Source organism: Gigantopelta aegis, chromosome 12 (genome assembly GCF_016097555.1).
Source record: "Gigantopelta aegis isolate Gae_Host chromosome 12, Gae_host_genome, whole genome shotgun sequence".
Taxonomy (NCBI): domain Eukaryota; kingdom Metazoa; phylum Mollusca; class Gastropoda; order Neomphalida; family Peltospiridae; genus Gigantopelta; species Gigantopelta aegis.
In genome coordinates this window covers 4,212,175-4,229,354 of record NC_054710.1, presented here as the reverse complement: position 1 = coordinate 4,229,354, position 17,180 = coordinate 4,212,175, and the positions used below count along the sequence as shown (strand labels likewise).

General features: G+C 44.0%; 1 protein-coding gene across 1 annotated transcript; it reads right to left on the bottom strand.

Moving 5' to 3' along the window:
• Positions 1–3,591: 3,591 nt before the first annotated feature.
• LOC121386581 lies at positions 3,592–15,944 on the bottom strand. The gene is made up of 3 exons (XM_041517531.1): positions 15,542–15,944; positions 5,635–6,131; positions 3,592–4,459 (listed from the first exon to the last, which is right to left on the bottom strand). The coding sequence occupies exons 1-3, from the start codon at positions 15,942–15,944 to the stop codon at positions 4,406–4,408; spliced, it is 954 nt and encodes a 317-aa protein (XP_041373465.1). The 3' UTR covers positions 3,592–4,405.
• Between the last annotated feature and the right edge of the window lie 1,236 nt (positions 15,945–17,180).

Below are 17,180 nucleotides of genomic sequence, written 5' to 3'. Positions count from 1 at the left end.
TTTGTGGGATGGTGCATATAAAAGATTCATTGCTACTATTGAAAAAAGCACATTTCCTCTCTAAGACTATATTGATAAAAAAAATTGCTAAATGTTTGACATGCAATAGCCGGTGATTAATAAATCAATGTGCTCTAGTGGTGTCGTTAAACAAAAGCAAAACAAACAAAACACACTTCGATATTGCCCAGGTATTTATACAAATAATAGTATGTCATTTTGTATAATAAATAAATGTAAAATACACTGAATAGCAAAACATGACATATGTAAGTATCATAATATAGTCTTCAATGGTTAAATGTAAAATATATTGTATAGAGAAATATAACCCAAGGCACTATGATAATATAGCATATTTAATGGTTACCAGCTGCGTGTTATGATTACATTGTCAAATGTTAGATAAATGTAAAACACATTGCATAGATAAAATGTGACATATGTAACTATGATGATATGACACTTTAATAGTTAACAGTTGCGGGGCAACACATTACAATTTATATATTTTCCAGATAGTTTTGTATATATTAATTTGTCATCATGTATAAGAAATAAATGTTAAACATATTACATGGATAAATATGACACAAGTAACTATGATAATATACTAACATAGCAGCTTTAATGGTCAACATTGCAAATGAGATATTGTCCTGCTATTTATGCAAATATTAAATTATCAAATGTCAGGGAAATGAAAAATGTATTGAATAGAGAAATATGACTCATGGCACTATAAACATATACCATATTTAATGGTCAACAGCTGCGTGGGAAATATGAACCATGGCACTATAAACATATACCATATTTAATGGTCAGCAGCTGCGTGGGAAATATGACTCATGACACTATAAACATATACCATATTTAATGGTCAACAGCTACGTGCAGCAGATTTAGATATTTTCCAGTTAGATTATCAAAGGTTAATGTGTCACTATGTATAGCAATGGAATGCAAAAGCCATTGTATAGACAAACATAACAAAAGGAACATTGTTAATATATTAATATCGTATCTTTAATAGTCAATGGCGTGAAAGCACATTGCAATTTATATAATGTCCAGTTAATTATGCAGTCAAATGTCAAGATAAAATTGTCAGATAAATGTAAAATATATTGTATAGAGAAATATGACTCCTTGCATTATGACCATATGACATATGTACTGGTTAACAGCTGCGTGCAAACACATTGGAATATAGGTATTGTCCTGTTATTTATACCAAGATTAAGTTGTTAAATATCAGATAAATGTCAAATACATTGTATGGAGAAATATGACTCACGTAACTATGATGCTATGCCACTTTAATCGTTAACGGCGTGCAAACATATTTCAATGTATTGTCCGTTTGTGTTAACATGGAACAGATGAATTGCAATGCAAATCTATAAGGAATAAAGTTGAAATTCATGTAATAAAACATTATTAAGTTTTAAACCCATACAAAATCAAATACCTTTTTAAAATGTCTATGTGAAAACAAAATGCTAGAACAGTCAATATAAACATGTATAAGTCGGGAACTGGGGAAATTGCAATGCATCCGTCGCGATGGCTAACTTTCTGCTGACAGTTGACAGTCTGTGCCTAGCATTATGCTGTTACAACTGTGGAGATGACAGTTGACAGTCTGTGCCTAGCATTATGCTGTTACAACTGTTGAGATGACAGTTGACAGTTTGTGCCTAGCATTATGTTGTTACGACGACGTGTGCCCACTCGACGGTCGCGATGTAAGTCTCCAACTCCCGACTTACGACGGGTGCGCTCAGATTAACAACTAATGGGTTATACGACAAGAATCGAGTTGTAAGAGCGCCCAGACTAGCAACCGGTCAGTCGTAGAAGTCGTGGGAACAGAAAGTTGGTGAACGTTGTGCTGGCAGTTGGCAGTCTGTGGTTAGCATAAAGGAAGAAATACGATTGCATACGTTCCACCAGTTTGCCTTCACACCTTTATCAAAAAAGAGAGAAAGATTTAACCTATGCAATTTGATAGTAAATTAATTTTTAAAGAAGAACTGGCCTCGGTGATGTCGTGGTTAAGCCATCGGACTTAAGGCTAGTAGGTACAGGGTTCGCAGGCCCGTACCGGCTCCCATCCAGAGCGACTTTTAACGAGTCATTGGGCAGGTGTAAGTCCACTACACCCACTTCTTTCTCACTAACAACTAACCACTAACCCTTTGTCCTGGACAGGTAGCCCAGATAGCTGAGATGTGTACCCAGGACAGCTTGGTTGAACCTTAATTGGATATAAACACAAACATAAGTTGAAATGAAATGTAAAGAAACTTTGAAATGTTTTTCAAAAAATGTCATTTGGGTTGGTTTGGGCTTAAAACTTAATATGTTTTGTATATGGATTTTAACTTTATTTATTATGAAGTGACATGCCAATTCATCGGTTCCATTTTGACGCATACTAACTGTATATATTTCCCCCGTTAATTTTGCACAAATTAATTAGTAATTAGGTATACCAAATAAACGTAAAATACACTGCATAGAGAAATATGAAAACAAGTAACTATGATCATATATTAATATGACATATTTAATGGTCAATGGCGTGAAAACACATTAACATTGAGATATTGCCAAGATCAGATTGTCAAATGACCGATAAATGTAAAACACATTGTATAGAGAAATATGACACATATAATTAATAATATATTAATATGGTTTCTGACACACCCGTTGGTGAGACCACCATGCGTTATTTATGATCACACATACTTGTTAACACACGTACGTATGTTAACAATTTCAAGACATACGACTGGCTGCTCCTAGGTGATGACCAGGTCACCAATGGCATACATCCAATAAAAAAAACATCCCGATGGAAATCGATTATATTCTGACATATAGTTAACCTAACAATCATGTGTCTGTGACGCGTAAGTCAGCTACAAGTACAACGGCTGTAAATAACTTTTAGTCCATAACGATGTTAACATTTACTTATAACCTGGTTCTTTGAGTATATGTAAGAAATATAATAAATAATACGTCCGTGTCCGTTAAATACCAGTCATCTAACAAGTCGTTGTTTAAAAACATACCAAACTCGGTTTCGCTCGTTAGATACATTTTAAAACAACTCGTTGTGAGATAAACGGCCACTCGTGTAGTATTATCTACTTCTTTTATGGCGTGGAAGTACATTGCAACTGAGATAAAACCGATATCCTGTGTCATTAACTAGTTATTCTCTATTTACTTATATACTGCAACCTATGAAAACTGGACTCTCTGTAAACAGGAATTCCTCCATAACCGGTCATTTTCTTACAGTCCTTATAATTGTACATTTTAATTGGTACAAGGGTGTCCGGTTAAAGTAGTGTTTCACTGAACAATGTACCTCATATGCCGTTGAATCAAAGCTGGGATGTAAATAAATGTTCATTTGAGTCGGTTTGAGTGGGAAAACAAGTTCACTTTTGTCGGTTTGAGAGTAAATGAAAGTTTTGTTGGGTCGTTTTGAATGTAAATAAAAGTTCAGTTGAGTCGGTTTTGGTGTAAATAAAAGTTCAGTACAGTTGGTTTGAATGTAAATAAACGCTTTCAGTGTGCTAGTGCGCATTATGCGACTAGTGCTCACACGACTGTCGCGTCGTTATTAATCGACTAGTGTGCGCCAAGCATTAGATAAAGTTTGGAGTTGGGTTTTGGTTTGTGTGTCAATTACAAATACATGTATGTGGCGTTACGTTTAGAGTCTTGTTCATTAAACTTTGGTTAGTGTGTCAGTTACAGATGCATGTATGTGGCGTTACGTTTAGAGTCCTCTCATTAAACTTTGTGTCAGTTACAGATACATGTATGTGGCGTTACGTTTAGAGTCCTGCTCATTAAACTTTGGTTTGTGCGTCAGTTACATATACATGTATGTGGCGTTACGTTTAGAGTCCTCTCATTAAACTTTGGTTAGTGTGTCAGTTACAGATACATGTGTGTGACGTTACGTTTAGAGTCCTGCTCATTAAACGTTGGTTTGTGTGTCAGTTACAGATACATGTACGTGGCGTTACGTTTAGAGTCCTCTCATTAAACTTTGGTTTGTGCGTCAGTTACAGATACATGTATGTGGCGTTTCGTTTAGAGTCCTGCTCATTAAACTTTGGTTTGTGCGCCAGTTACAGATACATGTATGTGGCGTTACATTTAGAGTCCTGCTCATTAAACTTTGGTTTGTGCGCCAGTTACAGATACATGTATGTGGCGTTACGTTTAGAGTCCTGTTCATTAAACGTTGGTTTGTGTGTCAGTTACAGATACATGTATGTGGCGTTACGTTTAGAGTCCTCTCATTAAACTGTGGTTAGTGTGTCAGTTACTGATACATGTATGTGGCGTTACGTTTAGAGTCCTCTCATTAAACCTTGGTTGGTTCAGACATCACTTCGACGACAGCTTGCAGTCCCGGAATCTGAAAATATAAATGTGTTTAAACAAGAAGACACTACTGTTTAACACGAACAAATATACAACGTTATGTCGAATTCAGAGGTTGTAATTATAGTGGTAGAGAGAGAGAGAGAGAGAGAGAGAGAGAGAGAGAGAGAGAGAGAGAGAGAGAGAGAGAGAGAGAGAGAGAGAGAGAGAGAGAGAGAGAGAGAGAGAGAGCGAGAGAGAGAGAGGGAGAGAGAGAGAGGGAGGGAGGGAGAGAGAGAGAGAGAGAGAGAGAGGGAGGGAGGGAGAGAGAGAGAGAGAGAGAGAGAGAGAGAGAGAGAGAGAGAGAGAGAGAGAGAGAGAGAGAGAGAGAGAGAGAGAGAGAGAGAAGAGGGAGAGGTATTTTTTGGAGGGAGGGGAGAGAGAGAGAGAGTCTAGAGAGAAAAGAGAGAGAGAGAGATAGAGAGAGAGAGAGAGAGAGAGAAGAGAGAGAGAGCGAGAGAGAGAGAGAGAGAGAGAGAGAGCGAGAGAGAGAGAGAGAGAGAGAGAGAGAAGGAGATAATATGGAACAGGCATTCGTTCTTTAGTCTTAATCAATTTAAGTTAATAATAATAATAATAATAATAATAATTTCTTGCACATCCGTTGGAAAGAACATCATTCGTTACATTTGATAGCACATACTTGTTAACTCATGTACATTTGTTAACAATTTTAAGACACACGACTGGCTGTTCCTAAGTGATGACTAGGTCATCAATGTCGTATATCCAATAAAAAAACAGTACGATCGAAATCGATTACACTGTGACCTATATCTGTGTCGCGTAAGTTAACTACAAGTGCAAAGGCTGTACATAACTTTTAGTTGAACAAGATGATAAAATTCCATTAAAACCTTATTTTTGGGGATACATAAGAAACAGAATAATACATTCGTGTCCGTTAGATACCATTTATCTTACAACTCGTTGTTTATAAATGTATCCAACTCGATTTTTCTCGTTAGATACATTTTAAAACACCTCGTTTTAAGATAAATGGTATCTAACGGCTATTCGTGTGCTATTCTCTATAGTAGTAATAATAATAATAATAATAATAATAATAATAATAATAATACAAATAATAATAATACAAATAATAATAAAGATAAAATTAAATAAAGGTAAAATGCCAATTATGTCACGAGAGCACACACACACACACACCTCTTTTGAATTGCTATGTTTCCACCAGCTGACCATGTAAGTCAGGTACGAAATGTCCATGGTAACTTCCGCCCCATCTTTCAGATCACCATCGAAAACACAGCCTCTCGACATCGCGGAATTGGACACGAACATCAACATAAGACCTCCGAATCCTGCCGAGTGAGTTAGCCACAGACTGAGACTCTGATTGGTCGGGAATACAAGCTCATCGGCGATTAGCCAGAACCCTCTCCAGTGAGTTATGGCGACGGTGCCGTAAAGAAGGTAAACGAAATCTTCAAAGACCACTTTGCCGATCGTTGTGGCGTCTCCCAGCTTCCTGCAGATGGCTTTCAGAGGCCGCTGCCCCAGCGCCAGTAGACAGACGAGGACATAGCCGATGGCTAGAGAGTAGCAGCCGCTGATGACGACGTCGTCGGGGAAGAGGTAGATGTTGAGGAGCTCCCAGAGTCCACGCTTACTGTGATGAGAGCTGATAACTGGAGTACCGGACACTGTGATGAGAGCGTGATAACTGTCCAACTGTCAGGCTCTCTTACAGTCGGAGTACTCGGACACTTGTGATGAGAGCGTGATAACTGTCCAACTGTCCGTCAGGCTCTCTTACAGTCGGAGTACTCGGACACTTGTGATGAGAGCGTGATAACTGTCCAACTGTCCGTCAGGCTCTCTTACAGTCGGAGTACTCGGACACTTGTGATGAGAGCGTGATAACTGTCCAACTGTCCGTCAGGCTCTCTTACAGTCGGAGTACTCGGACACTTGTGATGAGAGCGTGATAACTGTCCAACTGTCCGTCAGGCTCTCTTACAGTCGGAGTACTCGGACACTTGTGATGAGAGCGTGATAACTGTCCAACTGTCTGTCAGGCTCTCTTACAGTCGGAGTACTCGGACACTTGTGATGAGAGCGTGATAACTGTCCAACTGTCCGTCAGGCTCTCTTACAGTCGGAGTACTCGGACACTTGTGATGAGAGCGTGATAACTGTCCAACTGTCCGTCAGGCTCTCTTACAGTCGGAGTACTCACTTGTGACATAACTGTCCAACTGTCCGTCAGGCTCTCTTACAGTCGGAGTACTCGGACACTTGTGATGAGAGCGTGATAACTGTCCAACTGTCCGTCAGGCTCTCTTACAGTCGGAGTACTCGGACACTTGTGATGAGAGAGTGATAACTGTCCAACTGTCTGTCAGGCTCTCTTACAGTCGGAGTACTCGGACACTTGTGATGAGAGAGTGATAACTGTCCAACTGTCCGTCAGGCTCTCTTACAGTCGGAGTACTCGGACACTTGTGATGAGAGCGTGATAACTGTCCAACTGTCCGTCAGGCTCTCTTACAGTCGGAGTACTCGGACACTTGTGATGAGAGAGTGATAACTGTCCAACTGTCCGTCAGGCTCTCTTACAGTCGGAGTACTCGGACACTTGTGATGAGAGCGTGATAACTGTCCAACTGTCCGTCAGGCTCTCTTACAGTCGGAGTACTCGGACACTTGTGATGAGAGCGTGATAACTGTCCAACTGTCCGTCAGGCTCTCTTACAGTCGGAGTACTCGGACACTTGTGATGAGAGCGTGATAACTGTCCAACTGTCCGTCAGGCTCTCTTACAGTCGGAGTACTCGGACACTTGTGATGAGAGAGTGATAACTGTCCAACTGTCCGTCAGGCTCTCTTACAGTCGGAGTACTCGGACTCGGACACTTGAGTACTTGTCCGTCAGGCTCTCTTACAGTCGGATAACTGTCCAACTGTCCGTCAGGCTCTCTTACAGTCGGAGTACTCGGACACTTGTGATAACTGTCCAACTGTCCGTCAGGCTCTCTTACAGTCGGAGTACTCGGACACTTGTGATGAGAGCGTGATAACTGTCCAACTGTCCGTCAGGCTCTCTTACAGTCGGAGTACTCGGACACTTGTGATGAGAGCGTGATAACTGTCCAACTGTCCGTCAGGCTCTCTTACAGTCGGAGTACTCGGACACTTGTGATGAGAGAGTGATAACTGTCCAACTGTCCGTCAGGCTCTCTTACAGTCGGAGTACTCGGACACTTGTGATGAGAGAGTGATAACTGTCCAACTGTCCGTCAGGCTCTCTTACAGTCGGAGTACTCGGACACTTGTGATGAGAGCGTGATAACTGTCCAACTGTCCGTCAGGCTCTCTTACAGTCGGAGTACTCGGACACTTGTGATGAGAGCGTGATAACTGTCCAACTGTCCGTCAGGCTCTCTTACAGTCGGAGTACTCGGACACTTGTGATGAGAGAGTGATAACTGTCCAACTGTCCGTCAGGCTCTCTTAGGCTCTCTTACAGTCGGAGTACTCGGACACTTGTGATGAGAGAGTGATAACTGTCCAACTGTCCGTCAGGCTCTCTTACAGTCGGAGTACTCGGACACTTGTGATGAGAGCGTGATAACTGTCCAACTGTCTGTCAGGCTCTCTTACAGTCGGAGTACTCGGACACTTGTGATGAGAGAGTGATAACTGTCCAACTGTCCGTCAGGCTCTCTTACAGTCGGAGTACTCGGACACTTGTGATGAGAGCGTGATAACTGTCCAACTGTCCGTCAGGCTCTCTTACAGTCGGAGTACTCGGACACTTGTGATGAGAGCGTGATAACTGTCCAACTGTCCAGGCTCTCTTAGGTCGGAGTACTCGGACACTTGTGATGAGAGCGTGATAACTGTCCAACTGTCGGACACACTTGTGATGAGAGAGTGATAACTGTCCAACTGTCCGTCAGGCTCTCTTACAGTCGGAGTACTCGGACACTTGTGATGAGAGAGTGATAACTGTCCAACTGTCCGTCAGGCTCTCTTACAGTCGGAGTACTCGGACACTTGTGATGAGAGCGTGATAACTGTCCAACTGTCCGTCAGGCTCTCTTACAGTCGGAGTACTCGGACACTTGTGATGAGAGCGTGATAACTGTCCAACTGTCCGTCAGGCTCTCTTACAGTCGGAGTACTCGGACACTTGTGATGAGAGCGTGATAACTGTCCAACTGTCCGTCAGGCTCTCTTACAGTCGGAGTACTCGGACACTTGTGATGAGAGCGTGATAACTGTCCAACTGTCCGTCAGGCTCTCTTACAGTCGGAGTACTCGGACACTTGTGATGAGAGCGTGATAACTGATAACTGTCCAACTGTCCGTCAGGCTCTCTTACAGTCGGAGTACTCGGACACTTGTGATGAGAGCGTGATAACTGTCCAACTGTCCGTCAGGCTCTCTTACAGTCGGAGTACTCGGACACTTGTGATGAGAGCGTGATAACTGTCCAACTGTCCGTCAGGCTCTCTTACAGTCGGAGTACTCGGACACTTGTGATGAGAGCGTGATAACTGTCCAACTGTCCGTCAGGCTCTCTTACAGTCGGAGTACTCGGACACTTGTGATGAGAGCTGTGATAACTGTCCAACTGTCCGTCAGGCTCTCTTACAGTCGGAGTACTCGGACACTTGTGATGAGAGCGTGATAACTGTCCAACTGTCCGTCAGGCTCTCTTACAGTCGGAGTACTCGGACACTTGTGATGAGAGCGTGATAACTGTCCAACTGTCCGTCAGGCTCTCTTACAGTCGGAGTACTCGGACACTTGTGATGAGAGCGTGATAACTGTCCAACTGTCCGTCAGGCTCTCTTACAGTCGGAGTACTCGGACACTTGTGATGAGAGCGTGATAACTGTCCAACTGTCCGTCAGGCTCTCTTACAGTCGGAGTACTCGGACACTTGTGATGAGAGCGTGATAACTGTCCAACTGTCCGTCAGGCTCTCTTACAGTCGGAGTACTCGGACACTTGTGATGAGAGCGTGATAACTGTCCAACTGTCCGTCAGGCTCTCTTACAGTCGGAGTACTCGGACACTTGTGATGAGAGCGTGATAACTGTCCAACTGTCCGTCAGGCTCTCTTACAGTCGGAGTACTCGGACACTTGTGATGAGAGCGTGAGTGATAACTGTCCAACTGTCCGTCAGGCTCTCTTACAGTCGGAGTACTCGGACACTTGTGATGAGAGCGTGATAACTGTCCAACTGTCTCGTCAGGCTCTCTTACAGTCGGAGTACTCGGACACTTGAGTACTCGTCCACTTGTGATGAGAGAGTGATAACTGTCCAACTGTCCAATCAGGCTCTCTTACAGTCAGGCTCTCTTACAGTCGGAGTACTCGGACACTTGTGATGAGAGAGTGATAACTGTCCAGACAGTCGGAGTACTCGGACACTTGTGATGAGAGAGTGATAACTGTCCAACTGTCCGTCAGGCTCTCTTACAGTCGGAGTACTCGGACACTTGTGATGAGAGCGTGATAACTGTCCAACTGTCCGTCAGGCTCTCTTACAGTCGGAGTACTCGGACACTTGTGATGAGAGCTGATAACTGTCCAACTGTCAGGCTCTCTTACAGTCGGAGTACTCGGACACTTGTGATGAGAGCGTGATAACTGTCCAACTGTCCGTCAGGCTCTCTTACAGTCGGAGTACTCGGACACTTGTGATGAGAGCGTGATAACTGTCCAACTGTCCGTCAGGCTCTCTTACAGTCGGAGTACTCGGACACTTGTGATGAGAGCGTGATAACTGTCCAACTGTCCGTCAGGCTCTCTTACAGTCGGAGTACTCGGACACTTGTGATGAGAGCGTGATAACTGTCCAACTGTCCGTCAGGCTCTCTTACAGTCGGAGTACTCGGACACTTGTGATGAGAGAGTGATAACTGTCCAACTGTCCGTCAGGCTCTCTTACAGTCGGAGTACTCGGACACTTGTGATGAGAGAGTGATAACTGTCCAACTGTCTGTCAGGCTCTCTTACAGTCGGAGTACTCGGACACTTGTGATGAGAGCGTGATAACTGTCCAACTGTCCGTCAGGCTCTCTTACAGTCGGAGTACTCGGACACTTGTGATGAGAGCGTGATAACTGTCCAACTGTCCGTCAGGCTCTCTTACAGTCGGAGTACTCGGACACTTGTGATGAGAGAGTGATAACTGTCCAACTGTCCGTCAGGCTCTCTTACAGTCGGAGTACTCGGACACTTGTGATGAGAGAGTGATAACTGTCCAACTGTCCGTCAGGCTCTCTTACAGTCGGAGTACTCGGACACTTGTGATGAGAGCGTGATAACTGTCCAACTGTCCGTCAGGCTCTCTTACAGTCGGAGTACTCGGACACTTGTGATGAGAGCGTGATAACTGTCCAACTGTCCGTCAGGCTCTCTTACAGTCGGAGTACTCGGACACTTGTGATGAGAGCGTGATAACTGTCCAACTGTCCGTCAGGCTCTCTTACAGTCGGAGTACTCGGACACTTGTGATGAGAGCGTGATAACTGTCCAACTGTCCGTCAGGCTCTCTTACAGTCGGAGTACTCGGACACTTGTGATGAGAGCGTGATAACTGTCCAACTGTCCGTCAGGCTCTCTTACAGTCGGAGTACTCGGACACTTGTGATGAGAGCGTGATAACTGTCCAACTGTCCGTCAGGCTCTCTTACAGTCGGAGTACTCGGACACTTGTGATGAGAGCGTGATAACTGTCCAACTGTCCGTCAGGCTCTCTTACAGTCGGAGTACTCGGACACTTGTGATGAGAGAGTGATAACTGTCCAACTGTCCGTCAGGCTCTCTTACAGTCGGAGTACTCGGACACTTGTGATGAGAGAGTGATAACTGTCCAACTGTCCGTCAGGCTCTCTTACAGTCGGAGTACTCGGACACTTGTGATGAGAGAGTGATAACTGTCCAACTGTCCGTCAGGCTCTCTTACAGTCGGAGTACTCGGACACTTGTGATGAGAGCGTGATAACTGTCCAACTGTCCGTCAGGCTCTCTTACAGTCGGAGTACTCGGACACTTGTGATGAGAGAGTGATAACTGTCCAACTGTCCGTCAGGCTCTCTTACAGTCGGAGTACTCGGACACTTGTGATGAGAGTCTGATAACTGTCCAACTGTCCGTCAGGCTCTCTTACAGTCGGAGTACTCGGACACTTGTGATGAGAGCGTGATAACTGTCCAACTGTCCGTCAGGCTCTCTTACAGTCGGAGTACTCGGACACTTGTGATGAGAGCGTGATAACTGTCCAACTGTCCGTCAGGCTCTCTTACAGTCGGAGTACTCGGACACTTGTGATGAGAGAGTGATAACTGTCCAACTGTCCGTCAGGCTCTCTTACAGTCGGAGTACTCGGACACTTGTGATGAGAGAGTGATAACTGTCCAACTGTCCGTCAGGCTCTCTTACAGTCGGAGTACTCGGACACTTGTGATGAGAGCGTGATAACTGTCCAACTGTCCGTCAGGCTCTCTTACAGTCGGAGTACTCGGACACTTGTGATGAGAGCGTGATAACTGTCCAACTGTCTGTCAGGCTCTCTTACAGTCGGAGTACTCGGACACTTGTGATGAGAGAGTGATAACTGTCCAACTGTCCGTCAGGCTCTCTTACAGTCGGAGTACTCGGACAACTGTCCGTCAGGCTCTCTTACAGTCGGAGTACTCGGACACTTGTGATGAGAGCGTGATAACTGTCCAACTGTCCGTCAGGCTCTCTTACAGTCGGAGTACTCGGACACTTGTGATGAGAGCGTGATAACTGTCCAACTGTCCGTCAGGCTCTCTTACAGTCGGAGTACTCGGACACTTGTGATGAGAGCGTGATAACTGTCCAACTGTCTGTCAGGCTCTCTTACAGTCGGAGTACTCGGACACTTGTGATGAGAGCGTGATAACTGTCCAACTGTCTGTCAGGCTCTCTTACAGTCGGAGTACTCGGACACTTGTGATGAGAGCGTGATAACTGTCCAACTGTCCGTCAGGCTCTCTTACAGTCGGAGTACTCGGACACTTGTGATGAGAGAGTGATAACTGTCCAACTGTCTGTCAGGCTCTCTTAGAGTCGGAGTACTCGGACACTTGTGATGAGAGCGCGATAACTGTCCAACTGTCTGTCAGGCTCTCTTAGAGTCGGAGTACTCGGACACTTGTGATGAGAGCGTGATAACTGTCCAACTGTCCGTCAGGCTCTCTTACAGTCGGAGTACTCGGACACTTGTGATGAGAGAGTGATAACTGTCCAACTGTCTGTCAGGCTCTCTTAGAGTCGGAGTACTCGGACACTTGTGATGAGAGAGTGATAACTGTCCAACTGTCCGTCAGGCTCTCTTAGAGTCGGAGTACTCGGACACTTGTGATGAGAGAGTGATAACTGTCCAACTGTCCGTCAGGCTCTCTTACAGTCGGAGTACTCGGACACTTGTGATGAGAGCGTGATAACTGTCCAACTGTCCGTCAGGCTCTCTTACAGTCGGAGTACTCGGACACTTGTGATGAGAGCGTGATAACTGTCCAACTGTCCGTCAGGCTCTCTTACAGTCGGAGTACTCGGACACTTGTGATGAGAGCGTGATAACTGTCCAACTGTCCGTCAGGCTCTCTTACAGTCGGAGTACTCGGACACTTGTGATGAGAGCGTGATAACTGTCCAACTGTCCGTCAGGCTCTCTTAGAGTCGGAGTACTCGGACACTTGCGATGAGAGAGTGATAACTGTCCAACTGTCCGTCAGGCTCTCTTACAGTCGGAGTACTCGGACACTTGTGATGAGAGAGTGATAACTGTCCAACTGTCCGTCAGGCTCTCTTACAGTCGGAGTACTCGGACACTTGTGATGAGAGCGTGATAACTGTCCAACTGTCTGTCAGGCTCTCTTACAGTCGGAGTACTCGGACACTTGTGATGAGAGAGTGATAACTGTCCAACTGTCCGTCAGGCTCTCTTACAGTCGGAGTACTCGGACACTTGTGATGAGAGCGTGATAACTGTCCAACTGTCCGTCAGGCTCTCTTACAGTCGGAGTACTCGGACACTTGTGATGAGAGCGTGATAACTGTCCAACTGTCCGTCAGGCTCTCTTACAGTCGGAGTACTCGGACACTTGTGATGAGAGCGTGATAACTGTCCAACTGTCTGTCAGGCTCTCTTAGAGTCGGAGTACTCGGACACTTGTGATGAGAGAGTGATAACTGTCCAACTGTCCGTCAGGCTCTCTTACAGTCGGAGTACTCGGACACTTGTGATGAGAGAGTGATAACTGTCCAACTGTCCGTCAGGCTCTCTTACAGTCGGAGTACTCGGACACTTGTGATGAGAGCGTGATAACTGTCCAACTGTCCGTCAGGCTCTCTTACAGTCGGAGTACTCGGACACTTGTGATGAGAGAGTGATAACTGTCCAACTGTCCGTCAGGCTCTCTTACAGTCGGAGTACTCGGACACTTGTGATGAGAGAGTGATAACTGTCCAACTGTCTGTCAGGCTCTCTTACAGTCGGAGTACTCGGACACTTGTGATGAGAGCGTGATAACTGTCCAACTGTCTGTCAGGCTCTCTTAGAGTCGGAGTACTAATATGAATAAAAGCTATTATCCAGATTCGGGTATTTTCGATTAATTCGGGCAGGAGCCAGCCTGCCCCCACCCCCACCCTCACCTCCACCCCCATACAAGAATGGGAGCCTGTACACCTATGCGTTCTGGCTAGGGATTTTCGAAGCTATCTTAGAGCTACGAAATCGTAAAACCGTCGTAGGATATGACGTCACCAGGGCATATGCATATATATTATTGCACGAGCGGACGTGCTATTTGGAATTTATGAAACGAATATGTGAATTATTTCGTATGGCACTGCTGCGAATGTTGTTGTTGTTGTTGATGTTGTTGTTTTTTGTTGTGTTGTGTTTTGTTTTTTTTGTTTTTGTTTTTTGTGGTTTTTTTAAACCACCCGTTGGTAAGAACATCATTAGTTATCTTTGATAACACATACTTGTTAACACATGTACGTGTGTTAACAATTTCAAGACAAACGACTGGCTGCTCCTAGGTGATGGTCAGATCACCAATGCCATATAGCCACTGATAAAACACCACAATCGAAATCAATTACTCTGTGACGTATAGTTAACCCGACAATCATCTGTGTGTGATGCGTAACTTATTTTAGTTACAAGTGCAAAGGCTGTAAATAACTTTTAGTCCAAAAAGAAGTTAACATTTACTTAAAACCTGGTTTGTGAGGATATGTAAGAAATAGTTTACTACATTCGTTTCCGTTAGATACAATTTATCTTACAACTCGTTGTTTAAAAACGTATACAAACAATTTCTAAACGAGTTTTACAAATTTCGTATGGTACTCCCGCAAATGTTATATTTTATTTATTATCCACAAAGTGTGTGTTATAACAAACGTTAAACATGATTGTAATACTTAATAATCGAGCTTAATAATATTTAGCGATGTCAATTACAGTGACGCGGAATGATACCGAAATCATAGCCGCGATTCGTTGTTTAAAAACGTATCAAACTCACTTTAGCTCGTTAGATACATTTTCCAACAACTCGTTTTGAGATAAATGGTATCTAACAGATACTTTTGTACTACTCTCTATTCAATGTATTATTATAGCCCATACTATAAAGATAGAGTGGGGAAATACAAAGTATAAGTAACCGTTTATTGTGGACCATGGCCCCGTTCCATGAAAATAATTGTAACTAAGGTTAATTGTAGTGTAAACGTTACAGCCGTTCCACAAAGCAACCTTAAGGTAGTCGTAAGTGGCCCTTTAATGATTATAACCTTATTTGCCAAGAATTGCGAATTAGTTAAATAATAAATTGGTTACCGACTTTTCGGAACATTTAGGATGTATCCATTGGTATCGGACATCCATGAAGTAACTTTTTCAGTTTATTTGCTAAGTGATACATACATAGTATATATATATATAGTTTACCGTTTGCTTGAATCTTGTCGATATTGTGAAATACGTTTCGGAAAATATGTCGAGACCAACAACGACAGGTGGCGTTAGGACATTCCGATACGAACGAAAGGCAAATAGTAATCCGGAACCGATCACCAAACACAACATAGGGCTGAGCCAGCTATTTCCGGTGTACGCATTAAGGAGCAGCCATACACCTCTCCAGTGGTTGACGACTCCAAAAGCAAGAACATAGCCGTATACCCGAGAAAATATGACAAACACTGCAGGTGAAAACCGGAGAGAAACCCGACAAAACGCTGACTGGAGGAGACCTGATGCCACGCCTATGACGACGCCGATGATTAACGAAACCCAATTGCTCAGTTTCGGAGATTCCGGGAGGAGATGCATGTCCAGCAGTTCCCACGTCCCTCGCCAGTAGAACACGACAAGAGGACCTATAACGAGATTGGAAATCAGAAAATCTAACACACCGACCACACGGTCACGATTTTTCTTTCCCATTTGCATTAAAGGCGCTGCAACACCGTCAGTGTTTTTTTGTTTTCTTTAACGACACCACAGGAACTTGTGTCTGGTCCCAATCAGTACTTCTCGACTATTGCCTCAAATATCCGTGGTATGTAGTACTGTCTACAGAAATGTTCATATATAACTCTTGTCGGTAACACTAAGATAATTGGTGGCAGCGGTTATCTTTCCTTCCTCTAACTCTGTCTCGATCAAATGTCCAAATAACGATACGTCAGACACAAAAAAGCTTTATTTGAAAACGTTATGACATATCGTTAAAAACACAAAAGCCCCCAAACAAACAGCATTTCATCCTTCCTTCTTTTTTTTTCGTCCTAAGTTTGAACTCGAGCTTTGAAAAAAAAATAAGAAAAAAAAATAAATGAAAAAGACGCCTATACTGTTTTGACAAGTGTTTGTACGGCAGTCGAAATGGCGTGGCAGTTCGCGGCACCTATATTATTCAGAATAATACCTAGTACGCTGGGGGGTTTTCACGCTGTGTGCATTGGATTAATTTGTGATGTTATTTGGACCTACTTTTAACCGCCGCCCACCGCGTCGCTTCGACCAATAAAACAGTACTTGTATAATATTAATGACAGAAAACTATACTTACAGCAGGAGATCACACACATACACACAAAGCAGGAGAGAGCCGCGACTGTATGCCAAATCCAAGTTAACCTTGTTGCAACATCAATACCACATATCTGGCATTCATTCCAAGTCACCGGCCTCGGTGGCGTCGTGGCAGGCCATCGGTCTACAGGCTGGTAGGTACTGGGTTCGGATCCCAGTCGAGGCATGGGATTTTTAATCGAGATACAGACTCCAAACCCCGAGTGAGTGCTCCGCAAGGCTCAATGGGTGGGTGTAAACCACTTGCACCGATCAGTGATCCATAACTGGTTCAACAAAGGCCATGGTTTGTGCTATCCTGCCTCTGGGAAGCGCAAATAAAGGTCCCTTGCTGCCTGTCGTAAAAAGAGTAGCCTATGTGGCGACAGCGGGTTTCCTCTAAAAACAGTGTCAGAATGACCATATGTTTGACGTCAATAGCCGATGATAAGATAAAAAATCAGTGTGCTCTAGCGGCGTCGTTAAATAAAACAAACTTTACTTTTTTTCATTCCAAGTCATTCTGGGCCCGGTTTAATGGAGCGGCTGTAACACCACTTATGATATCGCTAGCCATGGTATCATACTAAGCTTGCATACAGTGTT

Coding starts and splice junctions, on each gene's coding strand:
- LOC121386581 (XM_041517531.1), bottom strand. CDS start 15,944: ATGGGAAAGAAAAATCGTGACCGTGTGGTCGGTGTGTTAGATTTTCTG. Junction 6,132..15,541: donor CGGATTACTATTTGCCTTTC/GTTCGTATCGGA, acceptor CTCTCATCACAG/TGTCCGGTACTCCAGTTATC. Junction 4,460..5,634: donor AACATAGCAATTCAAAAGAG/GTGTGTGTGTGT, acceptor TTATATTTTCAG/ATTCCGGGACTGCAAGCTGT.